The sequence below is a fragment of the Pelophylax lessonae genome (genome assembly GCF_965119305.1).
Source record: "Pelophylax lessonae genome assembly, chromosome: 6".
In the NCBI taxonomy this organism is placed as follows: domain Eukaryota; kingdom Metazoa; phylum Chordata; class Amphibia; order Anura; family Ranidae; genus Pelophylax; species Pelophylax lessonae.
Window position 1 is genome coordinate 289701090 of NC_138773.1, and position 14852 is coordinate 289715941.

General features: G+C 41.6%; 1 protein-coding gene across 6 annotated transcripts in view; it reads left to right on the forward strand.

Moving 5' to 3' along the window:
• Nucleotides 1-14852, forward strand: part of LRP1B (LDL receptor related protein 1B) — a 2177452-nt gene that overhangs the window by 1627056 nt on the left and 535544 nt on the right. For all 6 annotated transcript variants that reach the window (XM_082262163.1, XM_082262161.1, XM_082262165.1 and 3 more), the window contains exon 41: nt 1370-1741. In XM_082262163.1, coding sequence (XP_082118289.1) covers nt 1370-1741 — 372 coding nt within the window. The remainder of the gene's footprint in view (nt 1-1369; nt 1742-14852) is intronic.

A 14852-nucleotide genomic window follows, 5' to 3' on the forward strand; every position in this document is an offset into this window, starting at 1 on the left:
GATTGTGTTAGTGGAGGCACTGCATCCCCATAGAATGACATAGAATGACATCCCCATGGAATTGGCTCCAGCACAAACCCCTCCTTCACACAGCCAGAGTACCTGTGTGAATGAGCCCCTAATTATATTTTTTCTAGAGTAAAAAACAGATCTCTCCAGCAATGGGCTGTCACTACTAAGAGGGATTCCATCTTCATCTAAAAGACCCCAAACCCCTCCTCTGCACTTGAAAGCATTCAAAAGGCCAAGTTTGGCTGTTTTGAATGCTGTCATTTTCTGAATCTGGTGCCAGTACCCGGAAGTGATGTCATGACATCACTTCTGAGTTTTGGCATGTAGAACCGATCAGAGCCGAATGCGGCTTTGATCGGGTCTTCAGCGGCCGTGCAGGCTGGTTGCCCGGGTCTCCCAGTGGGAGGGGAGACCCGGGCGAGCTGAGGAAGGCGGCAGGAGGGGGGGGTGTCCCCTCCCGCTCCTTGCAATGACATCCAACGGCTTCTCAGCCGCATCGGTTGTCGTTACAAGACAGCCGACTGTTGGCTATGGACGCCGTTACCGGGGTGATGCCTCTAGCTGCAGGCATCACTCCGATACAGCACTTTCCCGAAATATCGGCAATATCACCTTGGTGATCGATTCTGATGTATTGGGGAAAGATCAGATCAGCCCTCAATATTTCGGCTTTGCCGATAATCAGTTGATCCCTATTTCTGTCTAACCAGTCCTGAGATTTTCACAGCCCTGCTATATTGCACAACACTGTCTGGTACGGCAGGAAACCTGATTTTTCTCTACTGCAATTTAGTAATACAGGTCCCCTCCCCCAGCCTGTGATTGGAAAGGGAAAGGAGAAGCCGCTGACTTGATAAGCTCATCTCTCAGTTACTGTGTTCTCTTCCCCTATCAGCATGCTCTTGTGCCACTTCTCTGCTTCTGCTTCATAAGAACTACAGGAGACTGATACCAAATCAAATTCAGATACTTACATTGCTTGCATTTAAAAAAATACATTTAATGATGTCTTAAAAAAACACAAATCTGCATTTATTTGTGTCTTTTATATCTACCTGTTGTTTAGCTTTATGGAGGAAGACTGAAAATGAAGGTATCATGCACATCTGTAACAAATGTGCATAAAAAAATAGTTTGCCATAATTCCTTATTTAGAAGTAACTTTTAAACCTAGAGGATTATACATTTGTATATAAAAAGGCACTTTTCTGGCACTCAGAGATATTATTCAGTTTAATCTAAACCCTGAAAGGGATAATCCTCGGGAGACCTCATAAAAGAACCCTGTAAAGTTGGTCAATGAACTACGACAGCCACTAAATGCCTGAATAAATTGTTTTATTTTCTTTCTTGGCAGGGACCAACATCTGTGCTAAGAACAATGGTGGATGTCAACAACTTTGCTTGTATCGAGGGAATATGCAAAGGACGTGTGCCTGCGCTCATGGATTTCTGGCCAAAAATGGGATCACTTGTCTGAAACAAGAGGGCTATTTGCTGTACTCGGGGAGAACGGTTTTAAAGAGCATTCACCTTTCTGACGAAAACAACCTCAATTCACCTGTACAGCCGTACGAAAACCCAGAGTATTTTAAAAATATAATTTCCTTGGCCTTTGACTACAAATTTAATGAGAGAGGTACCAACCGCATCTTCTACGGCGACGCCCATTATGGAAACATACAAATGATCAACGACGACTGGACAAGTAGAAAAGTCATTGTTGAAAGTAAGTGTGTTCTTATCTCGGAAACAAGCACACTCCAGTATATGAATAAAAATGTTGTTTTTCTAAGGGTGTCCAGAAAACTCTGAATATGGGCCCAGGTTCGAAGTCTATACTTTTTTTTTTTTTTAACCATTGATCTTTATTAACAGTTTTTTGAGTTACCAAAACAAAAAAGTTACTCCTTTACCAGAACCAGGTAAGATGACAATAAAACAAACAAAACAGAGGTCATGGTTAATATCTAAGATCAAAGTCTCTACATTTTATCTTCATTGCGTTTATAGAATTTGTTCTTGATTGCTTGCAGCCAAGTTAAGTAGTATTTTCACAGTACCTGGAAGCTACATAGTTAGTGAGTTTGAAAAAAGACATCAGTCCATCCAGTTCAACCTATGATGTGTGTGTGTTAGTACATTGTATACCCCTGTATGTTGTGGTCTTTAAGGTGCCCATCTAATAGTTTTTTGAAACTATCGATGCTCCCTGCTGATACGACTGCTTGTGGAAGCATAGTTACATAGTTTGTGAGGTTGAAAAGAAGGCAATATTACAGGCTATGGACAATCATATTTCTTAAGTGTTAAAGAATGTAGTTTGGGCTGATACTGGGCCCAAAGGTGGGAAGGGACCCCATTATTGAGGTTTGATGCTTTCATTTCAAAGAGCTAAATTCAGATGCATTGGAATTTGCTTTTGGATCATGGTGATGCTAGTTCCAGATTCCCTTTGCGTTTCACCATCTGTGAATAGATGTATTACGTGTATTGTAACACCCTTAAGCCTTGTACACACTACTAGTTTTTTACACTGACAGCTCAGTTCAGAGTCAATGTACTAACAATCCAATGTTAGTACAGCGATCGCCCCTCCTTGAATAATCAGGAGTAGTTTTAATAACTTCTTCTAAGAATGTTATATTTGTCCAAAGTGCCTTGATGCAGCCGTGTTGTTTTACATCTACAACATATTTGCAAATGAATGTAGCAAAAACCTCTGTTTGTTAGTTTAAGAGCCGGTTCACATTAGAGCGATCCGACTCGCCGGGGCGACCTCACAAGTCGCGGTGTGCTGCTCGCGCCACGACCTCGGAGCGGCCGGCACGGACTTCATAACATTGAAGTCTATGCAGGTCGCTCCGGGTCGCCCCAAAGAAGCTCCGGACCCTTTTTCTAAGTCGGAGCGACTTGTGTCGCTCCTATTAGAACAGGTCCACAGCTTCTCTATGGAAGGCGACCTGTCAGGCGACCAGGTCGCCTGATAGGTCGCCCCAGTGTGAACCGGCTCTAAATCTTAAAATGGTTATTTATTTATTTATTTATTTTTAATGTTGGCTAGCTGGATTGTGTGTCAGGAAATCTTTGTATTGTTTAATGATACCCAAAAAGGCAAAACAGACACATGCAATTATGTGTCCTTTCACATAAATATATATATATATATATATATATATATATATGCAGCATGTCTATATCTAGATAGATAGATATTGATTTTTTCATCTGTGCAATATAATATATATATATTTTTTTAATGTATTTTATTTATTTGTGTGGTATTTAGTTATTTTTTTCTTAAATGGCATATACAAAGCCATATACAGTATAATATATACTGTATACATTATATTTCTTTATAATTCATCTGTTCATTTTTACATATATATTTGTAATTTGTATAATATATATATATATATATATATATATATATATATATATATATATATATGTGTGTGTATGTATATATATATATATATATATATATATATATAGTATATACACATAGTTTTTTTTTTTTTTCGCTTGTGGTTGAAGTGAAAATCAATCCTTTCTTCTTCTATACTTGATATGTTGTAATAATCTCATGACTCGCATTGATATCAAACAGAGGGACTTGTTAGCTTCTGTGTCTTTGAGATGCTCATCGACTTGTTGAGACATGGATCATGTACTCATTAATGTTGCATTGACAGAAAGCTTTACATTTGGAATTTGTTTTACAAATCTATGTATAAGCAAGGACACATTTGAATGTAGAGCTCTACCAGAGCCTTGTACTGTAGGCAGAAATAAGACGGGAACAAAACGCCTTCATTTGTAAACGAAACCAGTGAATGCAGATATGTAGCCGCGCGCTTGTGGATGTTAAGAAACTTTGATATGTACAATTAATATTTATTTATTTTTTTACACATCATTGGAAATTATTATGATACAAGTTTTTTTTTTTTTCCCTGACTATCACAAATAATTATGAAAAATCTGTATGTAAGTTTGGTGTTGTCTGGCTAGGAAAATATTCAAACAGACACTACATAATTTTACTAAGACCCCATAGCCGGCCCTAGAGGGCTCTGTCCTACTGATCTCTGACCTCTCTCTTTTATTAAGTCAAACTATAAAAATCTGTAATGTGACATAGGCTGCACATACCAGTAAAATCTGACCCATGAGATACTTTGTAAATACCTGTTCAAACTGTTGGAAGAACAATTTGATTGATAATTCCTTTGATAGGAAGACAACGCTTCTTTTGGTTAAAGTAAAATAGCTGTAGCATTGTCACCCTTAGTGGCACTGCCAGCCAAGGCGTAGACCAGGGATCTCCAAACTTTTCAATACCAGGGCCACATTATGTACTTTACAAATTTTTACAGGACCAAAAAATTCAGTTTCCTAAATTAATGAATACAATTAAAATGAATGAATTTACATGTTTCAAGCAATAATTTCACATCAGAAGCCCCCCCCCCCATAACATCAGAAGTTCCCCACTTTCACAATAGAGTCCCCCTTTCACATCAGAAGCTCACATTGCATCAGAGCTCCTCTTACTCATCAGAGTTTCCCCTTACATCAGGGCCCCCATCAGAGATCCCCTTTACATCAGGGTCTCCATCAGAGATCCCCTTTACATCAGGGTCCCCATCAGAGATCCCCTTTACATCAGGGTCCCCATCGGAGCCTCTGCTTATATCAATGTCCCCATCAGAGATACCCTTTACATAAGGGTCCCCATAAGAGATGCCCTATACATCAGGGTCCCCATCAGAGATACCCTTTACATCAGGGTCCCCATCGGAGATCCCCTTTACATCAGGGTCCCCATCAGAGATACCCTTTACATCAGGATTCCCATCAGAGATCCCCTTTACATCAGGGTCCCCATCGGAGATCCCTTTTACATCAGGGTCTCCATCAGATATCCCCTTCACATCAAGGTCCCCATCAGAGCATCTGCTTATTTCAGGGTCCCTATCAGAGTCCCTCTTACATCAGGGTCCCCATCAGAGTTCCCTTAAATCAGTGTTTCCCTAGCAGAGTCCCCCTTTACATCAGAGACCCCTTACATCAGGGTCCCCATCAAAGTGCTGAACTGGAGACTGCAGGAGGAAGGGATTTTTTTAGGAGGGGGGGCTGGAGACCAACTGATCCATATCCTCTATTTGTGCACTAATCTGAGGATGCTCTGCTGACCCTTGTGCAGCCCATATAAAATCTCATAGCGGGTCCTATTTTGTAGACCCCTGGCATAGGCAGAAGAGACGTTGCCTTGGGCACTTCCACAGTAGGGGGGTGCAAGAAGGGGAAATACTGCAACCTATACTGCTGAAATACAGTAGTTCACAGCAAAGAAGCAGGGGGGCAGTTTTGTCATAGGTGCTAAAGAACATTGTCCAATCACTGCTTGGTGCTTAGATTCTGGCACAGTTGATAGCCCTATAAGGTTCCATTCACACCTGAGCGTATCATTTTCAGGCGGTTTTATTTTGGGCATTTTTCAGGCATTTTTTTGGGCGTTTTTCAGGTGTTTTTCAGCAATTTTCAGGCATTTTTTCAGGCATTTTTTGCAGGTGTTTGGAGGCAGGCATTGACATCTAACAAAAACACTTGTAATCTGCCAAAAAATAAGCTCATGTACTTTTTTGCTTTTTTGAGCTTCAAGCGTTTTGCTGCAGGTGACAAAACACTCATATGTGAACAGGAGCCATTAAAATGAATGGGATTTTGCTTGTTGGGTGTTTTGAGACTTCAGAGATGAGCATTTTATGAGCTGAAAAATGCTCAGGTGTGAACAGGGCCTTAGTGCATAGCCATGCTACCTCTGTCCACAGCCATTTAGATTAACAGCACATTGCTCTGTTTGCAGGAGCTTGGGGAAATAATGTAAGACCCTTGCTCAGTCCTTCTCATCCCTCCTCCCCTAATGTACAGGGCACATTAGAACTCTCCCACTCCCCAGATGCATCTCCCATAAAAAAAGAGAGAAACAACATTTCTTTTAAGAAATGTAACATGTCAATTGCATTAGAAAAAGCCTTTTTATCATCCCATGAGAAAAACAACTAGAGGCTTTAGATAGACAAAGATTTTGGTATCTGAAGCATAATAAAATAAAACATATAAAGCTGAACTCCAGGCAGCAATAAAAGACACATATGAATGCAGCTAAGTATTTGTTAAGTCTGTGCTGGAGTACTTTTTATCTTTTATTTTTTGCATGTTCATTAAATAACAGAACATTTATTTTTTTACCTTAATGCATTCTCTGCAGTAGTTGTATCACCCCCTCACCTTGCTATATACTTACCTTAGTCCTATATCGATCGAGCACTGTGCCCGCCTGCAGCCTCTTTTCCTCTCCTCACCGGACACAGATGCAGCAGCGGGAGCCATTGATTGCTGCGCAATCACGCAAATCACTGCCGGCACGCATGCGGGCCCCAGACCTGAACGTGCAGAATCACATACCTGTATGTGATTCTGCACAGAGCAGCTGCCTTTCCCCAGTAAATGTATGTGGGGTGGTCCAGATCTGATTAAGGAAGTTTTTTTTATTTATTATTTGTTTATTATTTTTTTTATTTATTATTCAAATGACGGCGGAGCGGTGCGGCTCTTGTTCTGGGACGCCGTCATATGACGGTGAACCAGACCAGACTCTCTTGCGCACCCCCTGGGGCGTGCAGTGCGGCGATCATGGCTGTGCAGTGTTGCTAGGACATGGCGCGACCCCGATCTTGGCTCTTTACCCATGTGTATCCAATCACAGCCGGTCACATGTAAATGAGGAAGTACCGTTTATCGTCTCTCCTCGCCTCACACTGTCAGAGTGTGTGGCGAGGAGAGCCAATCAGCGGCTCCTCCTCAAAGGGGAACCTAGGAAAGGTAATCAGGGCACTGATCATCAGTGCCCTTATTACATAAAAGCTAAAAAACAGTGCTCACAGTGCCCACCATCAGTGCCCACAATCAGTGCAATAGTGTTGCCAGTCAGTGCATGCAAATCTGTGCTGGCCATCAGTGTCCATCAGTGCCACCCATCAGTGCAGCCCATCAGTGCTCATCAGTACCGCCCGTCAGTGCCCATCAGTGCCGCCTATTAGCGCCCATCAGTGCCACCTCTTAGTGCCGCCTTTCAGTGTCGCCTTTCGGTGCTCATCAGTGCCGCATATCAGTGCTCATCAGTGCCACCTATCAATGCCCATCAGTGCGGCCACATCAGTGCCCATCAGTGCTGCCTCATCAGTGCCCATCTGTGCTGCCTCATCAGTGCACATCAGTGAAGGGGAAATTATTTTCAAAATTTACTCACAGAAAATAGGAAAAACTTTTTTTTTTTCCAAAATGTTCTGTCTTTTTTTTTGTAAGAAATAAAAAACCCAGCAGTGATCAAATACCACCAAAAGAAACCTCTATTTGTGTGAAAAAAAATTATAAAAATGTCATATGGGTACAGTGTTGTATGACCGCGCAATTGTCATTAAAAACATTAGAGCGCTGAAAGCTGAAAATTGGCCTGGGCAGGAAGGGGGTGAAAGTGCCCGGTATTGAAGTAGTTAAGGCTTGTGCATCACATAGTAACTGGATTTGGGACTTGTTTACCCTGTCATACAGGAGCCTTTAGATGTACTTAATTTAGTTACAGTAATATTACCTTGGTTCTAAATAGGTGATAATACTTCAAAGAATACATTTATAGGGTTAAAGTTTATTTTGTGAAATATTTATTAGTATTGCTTTGTTGCTTTTCATGCAAGACAATTTTTACACATCATTTTTACACATCTTTTTATATTCCTGTTGTGACTCAGAAGACGGGGACTCTAGTGAAGTGATAAGATTGTGTAACTTCCCTGAGGTATCAGTATAGTTGCTAAAAGGTTTTTTATGTTTAATGACATCTTCAGTCACTTTTTAGGAAGGGGAAATGGAAAAACAATAACCTACTCGCATCCTTTGAATGACAGCTGTAGTGCCGGAATAAACCACCGAGAAAGATGACATCCATAGGGATTAATTGACCTATCTTCCGGTTCATAAGATGTCGCGTCCCCTTCACCTGTGCTACTGGTCATGCAAAAGTCTATGTATTGAAAGTATTGGAAAAGTGGAGAAAATGGAAAATGGCGCTTGTTCCAAACCTTTCAGACGTAATTGAAATTGTTAATACTAATTACCAATATGAAAAATCCTTGGCTATTAACGCACTGACCTATAATCGTTTCCAAAAATCTTGGGAAATTTGGCCCTACGTCTCATAACCGAGTCTCCTAAAATCCCCCTCTACTCTCTCCTTTCTTGGTTAATACTCTTTCCCCTTCATTGCAGTAGGCATTTCCATTGGCATGTTTCCATAGTACTAAGGTTTAGACTTCTCAATGTCATGGTCTAAGGTCGGGACTCCCCCCTCCCCAACACTAATGTTCCCAATGGGGTGTTGAGGGAACTCTGGAGAATCAACGAGTTGACAGTACTATTGACGTTGATGGAAGTATGCGATAATGTTATTGCTTTTGTATGTAATGTATATGTTTTAAGTGCCTTACACCTTTTCTTTCCATTTTTCTTCTATTGGACAATGGACTTTGCAAGATTGAATTGACACTGTTTGTTTTGTTTCTATTTCACTCAATAAAAATGTATTGTTCAAAGAAAGTATTGGAAAAGTGGGTAAAATGTTTTTAATAACGAACATAGGTTGTTTAAATTTCACATGTTGGTAGAGTAACTCTTCCTCTGTAGTAACTCGTCTTCTTTTTCTTTTCCATAGCAGGTAAAGAATGGATTCCAAGCAGAAGCAACATTCTTTCATTGAGTTCTTGAGGAAGGAGGGGTGCAGACTGTTTGATTCCCACAGAAGACTACAGAATATTAATGGAGATGACACCATTGACAAGAGTATTGTCTTGTTATTGATGACTCTTGTCAATGGTGTCATCTTTGCCAAAACATTCTGTAGCCTTCTGTGGATGTTGGCCAGTTTCCACCCCTCCTTCGTCTGCTTGAAATCTATTCTTTACCTGCAATGAAAAAGAAGAAGAAACAAAAGCCAAGATTATAAATCATTATTGTGCCACTTGCCCTAAATCTCTACCTTAACATTCCCTATTACCTTTTTCTTCCTACTTTATTGGCAATACTACTATTTTTCTTCACATCTGCATGCTTCTTCTGTGAAATCTTTTTGTATGCCTACAAGTGTGTATGTAGCACACCCCGAGACTGGGCTGGCTGTATTATCCCAGGTTCTATTTCTTATTGGATACATGGCAGCTGGACACACAACAGTTTCCCAGTCTCTTCACCACATAACAAGGCAGAAAGTATCTTTTTGAAATGTATTGCTCAGGAAAGCTTGTATAGGGTACAGGGTGAGCCTTGGGATACTCCAGGACTAGTGCAACTTTAACAGAGGACTCTTTGTAGTAGCAGTTAACCTTCTCTGGATAGGCCTAAATGTGTAGGCATAAAATGTGGAAATAATCCCTTGTACTAGCTTGACCTGTGGTCACCGATTCCCTTTTGGTATTGTCGCTCTGAACCACATCAGTGGCCCGGGACTCCCTCCGGGCACCTTTCCTCCCCCGCATAACCCCCCCCCCCACTGTTTTGCCCTTCCTTCCCCCCCCATCCGTCTTGCCCCTCTTACTCCCTTCTTTTTCTCCCCCCCCCACTTATTGCCTCGAGTTGGCCGCTACCTAATTTGTTTCCCTGTTGTGGCTGGACCACCAACTTTTGCTGCACTACGGCCTCCTTTTTGCCCTACCCCCAGCCGCCCTTATGCACTGTGTTTATCCTTTGTACTTGTATACCGGGGCGCCCAGCTTGCCCCTTTCCTATTCCTAAACCTGACTGTTATGCTACTACTTGCTGTCCATGATGTCATTTTGACGTGTATTCATCTGTTATGCACCACTGTTACCTACTGCTATTGTTTTGTACTACATTCCTTCTGCCTTAATAAAAACCGTTTGAACAGAAAATGTGGAAATACAGCTTCAGGGGAATCTGAAACTGGAAACAACCCTGAGCCGGCAATCTGGAATGGTCTCTCAAAGAAGAAGTAAAGTACTGTCTTTCTAAGATCTCTCACTCTCTGGCCTCTACGTGCTATGGCCCTGTATACATAAAAACCTCCTTCCATTATTAGCCAGACCCTGCTTCATGAGTCTCCAGGTCAGATCCTTGACATACTTTCTCTTGACTGTTCTCCACACTTTAGCAGTAGGCCTCCAGCCCTCCCAGAGCTAGGACTTTGAACAACCTCCTGCAGCCCTAAGCAGCAAGCCTAGGAGGGCAAACAGCCCCTCCAGGCTGGGTCTCTCAACTACAGGGCAAAGACCCTGCTGCTCTAAGCTCACGGCTATTTATGCACACCTCAGTCCCCTGCTGGCCACTCTCCCCACCAGGGATTGGCTAAGGCTGCATGCATGTTCAGCCCAGGATCTGGCTCTCCCAACCCATTATTTTCCAGAACTTACTGAAATGGAGAAGAGAAGTAAGCAAGTAAGGAAGTAAGCAAACTTGCAGCCAGCCCAGAACAGCCAGTAGCAATCCAATCCTGCTCCACTTGGTACAGAGGAGCCAAAAACTACATTTATTTTACATTTACTACCCTATTAGCAGCCTCACTAAGAGAGTTCTACATATATAGAACTGCTAGTTGGGGTATGATAGACCTACTCCTAACTGCTCCTGACATGTGAAATCAGCATTGTCGTGACTAATCTGTTCGATCAATGTACATAGCAGATTGTTCATACAACCCTTATACTGTTTCTGAATTTGAAATAGGCAATAAAAATATTGGACAATAAAAAGAAAAGTTATTATACAGGAAGAGTTACTCTACCTACATGTGAAATTCTTCGCAACAATGGATGGATCTGTTTTGCTATGCTCCCCATTTTATCTCAACCATGCACGTCCTTATCTCTTGATGGGCAGCAGATGCAAATGTCACTGGTCCTGTTGTGGATATTTTTGGCTAAGGCACTGAAGATAAAAAAAGTATGAAATTGCAGAAAATCGAAAAACGGAAGACTCTGTGGAATGATCTTGTAGCAATATTTCCATGCATTGGGCCTGATGTGGGTCTGCCATGGTCACTGGTAACACCAACATCACATTTAAGCTGAATGCCCAAGTGTGAGATCTGAGACAATGAACAGTCCGGCATCTTTGGCTTGTTTTGTTTATTTTATATTGGGGATGGGAGAAGGGAATGAGTGGGATACTCCTCTGGTTCAACTAGGTACAAATTTGGACACATGAGAAAAAATGCCTTTCAGCGCTGACTTGACGCCGGCTGGATGCCGACCAACGCTTGCTGGCGCTTGAAATCACTGACTTGCTGTACTATATTGAAAACTGACTTCTGACACTCTGGTTAGCTCAAAAGTCTTTGACACTGCTCCCTCCAGTCCTTCCTGACTAAGGTAGCCTCTTGTAATGCTGCTGCAACTCTTAACATTGTACACTCTGCACTTCAGGGCCCAACCACTGGCACCCCCTTTCCTCTTCAGGGTCAACACTGGCATCCCTTTTACTTTGCTCCTGCACCGGCTAGCTAGCTCCCGGATCTCTCTGACCTTCTCTAGAGTGGTCCCCTCTCACTAGGCAGACCCCCAGGGGCAGTTTGCAGTACTCATGACTGGGAATGCCTTCCTGAAACTCTACCCCTCTTAGCTCCGCTGATCCTCAGCACACCGGATCCTCTCTGCAGCTCAGCTCAGCCCTGTACCCCCTCAGGCAAGCCGCCTGGGATACCCGATACTTCCTGTCAGGAGGAGAGACAGCCGTACCCTCCCTCCTGGGACTCTGCTTCCTGCCAAAGGCAATCTGTCATGTGCTCCCCACAGACTTATATCATCTCCCAGAATGCTCTGCGGCAGAATCTCCCCTTCCAGGATGGATACAAGCCCTGGTGTGCTATTGGTCAGGTTTCATCCACTGCCCAATAAGAGCCCTCATTGGGACACGGTGGGAACAGGCACACCTGGGAACACATGTCAGCCTAGCTGAAAATCATGGCCCTGCTAATAAGCAGACAAGGCCTACTACACTTTACCTAGCACCTACATTGGAGGGTGCTACAATCTGTTCTGAATCGATTATTTTGTACACCTTATTTGATATCCAAGATAAGAAAGGGGAGGAGTGAGATGTTATTAAAAAAATAGCAAATAGAGTAATGTCATACATCATATGACAGCAGCAATCGCTAAAAGTTGCGAGACTAAATACTTGATAAGGGAGGGAGTGAGAGCAAAGTTCAGTCTATGTACAAAATAACCTTTGCAAAACCCTTATATAAAATAGATGCTCTTGTGCTTAAATGAACAATACACTACAGTGAATGTCTTTGTCAAGAAATGATGGTGCTGGCCAGTTACTTGGGAGCATGACACTGTTAAGCACCTGCAGATGTCTGGAAATCTAAACAGAACCGGAATCTTAATGGATGCAGACTGTATTCATCCAACAACAACAACCTGGCTCTTTTGATTTTCAATCCACTTTTGCAGAGTTGCCTGGTGGCAACAGGTCCACTAAATGGCTTGAACTTTTCCCAAATGAAAGAACTGATCAAAATTTAAACCACTGTATAGGCAGCTTAACCTACACATCATATGACTGGACTGGAAGGTTTTACCCCTTAATGAGCAGGCCATTTTTTTTGCACTACGGCACTGCGTTACTTTAACTGACAATTGTACAGTTGTGCGATGCTATACCCTAATATAATTGATGTTCTTTTTTCCCACAAATGGAGCTTTTTTTTTGGTGGTATTTGATCACCTGTGCAATTTTTATTTTTTGCGCTATAAACGAAAAAAAAGAGCCATAATTCTAAAAAAAACACAATATTTTATACTTTCTCCTATATAACATTCCCAATAATAAAAAAATAAAAATAAAATATTTTTATCATTTTAGGCCAATTTGTATTCTGTTGCATATTTTTGATAAACAAAAATCCCAGTAAGTGTATTTTGATTGTTTTGCGCAAAAGATTATCGCATCTACAAATTAGGGAAAAGATTTATGTCATTTGTATGAATTTCATTTTTTTTTTTACTAGTGATGATGGCGATCAGCGATTTTTAGCGGGACTGCAACACTTTTAGCGATTTTTGACACTTTTGAGGGGACCAGTGACATTACTACAGTAATCATTGCTAAAAATATTTTTTACTTTCTGCTATATAACATTCCCAATAAAAAAATAAAATATTTTTATCATTTTAGGCCAATTTGTATTCTGTTGCATATTTTTGGTAAACAAAAATCCCAATAAGTGTATATTGATTGTTTTGCGCAAAAGATTATCGCATCTACAAACTAGGGAAAAGATTTATGTCATTTGTATGTTTTTTTACTAGTAATGATGGCAATCAGCGATTTTTAGCGGGACTGCTACACTTTTAGTGATTTTTGACACTTTTGTGGGGACCAGTGACATTACTACAGTAATCAGTGCTAAAAATATGCACTGTTACTGTACTAATGACACTGGCAGGGAAGGGGTTAACACCAGGGGCAATCAAAGGGTTAAATGTGTCGCTCCGTGCTTTCGCTTGCATATGTAAACAGTGTTCAAATTACACATGTGAGGTTTAGAGCGAGAGTAATAATTCTAGCACAAGAATCCCTCTGTAACTCTAAACAGATAACCAATATCATTTTTTAAATCGTTACCTATGGTGATTTTTAAGTACCGTAGTTTGTCGCCATTGCACGAGTGTGCGTAATTCTTAAGCATGACATGTTAGATATCTATTTACTCGGCACAGCATCATCTTTCACATTATAAAAAAAATTGGGCTAGCTTTACTGTTTTTTTTTTTTTTAATTCATGATAGTGTATTTCTTCCCAAAATATTGCAGATGAAAGACCGCTGCACAAATACCGTGTGGCATAAAGTATTGCAAAGATCGCCATTTTATTCTCTAGGGTCTCTACTAAAAAAATATATATAATATTTGGGGTTCTAAGTAGTTTTCTAGCAAAAAATACAGATTTTAACTTGTAAGCAACATATGTCAGAAAAAGGCTTAGGTTCCAAGGGGTTAAATGAGTGTTTTTTTTTATTGCAATGCAAGATGCATGCTGATAGGAGGGAAGAGCAGAGTGACAGAGAAATGAACCCATCAGTTTGCTGCTTGTTTTTACTGTCCAGTCACAGGCTTGAGAGAAGTAAGTGTAGCACTGCCCACATTGGGGTCGCTGTGATTTTCCTGGGGCTCCCTCTGATTATCCTGCAGCCAGTTGCTTGGGTATCTTCACACAGCCAGGTGCACACTTATCCGCTCATTATCCAATGACCAGTCCAGGGGATTTTTTTTTTTTTTTGTATTTATTGGTAGAACTTGCATAGGAGAAGGGATACTCCAACTTTACCTATGCACAGATGAGGACAACTCTCACTTGGCCTCACTTGGTTGAATTGAATAGCAAAGTCTCTCCTGAACCATACAGCATTTGCATGGAAGAATAAGTCCTTTTCTTGCTCTGGCAGCAGACTCAATGAACTCTAATTCTTCGGGATACTAACCAGTATCCTCTTTAGCTGGCACCTGTCCCTCACTTTACTAGTTTGAAGGGATGGCCCTCACAGGACAAGCCCCTAGACTTAGGTCTGTACCCACAGTAGCCAGAAACAGATCCTTCTAGGTGTGTCTCCTTTCCAGTCAGCTCTGCAGGACATCTGGGTTGCAGCTTCTGTGACTCTGGCCCTCAGATCGACCACCTGAAGTGGCATGGCAGCCTGTACAGAGGAGTTGTAGCGACCCCCCTCCCCCGGGACCCCGCTCTCCAGCCAAAGACC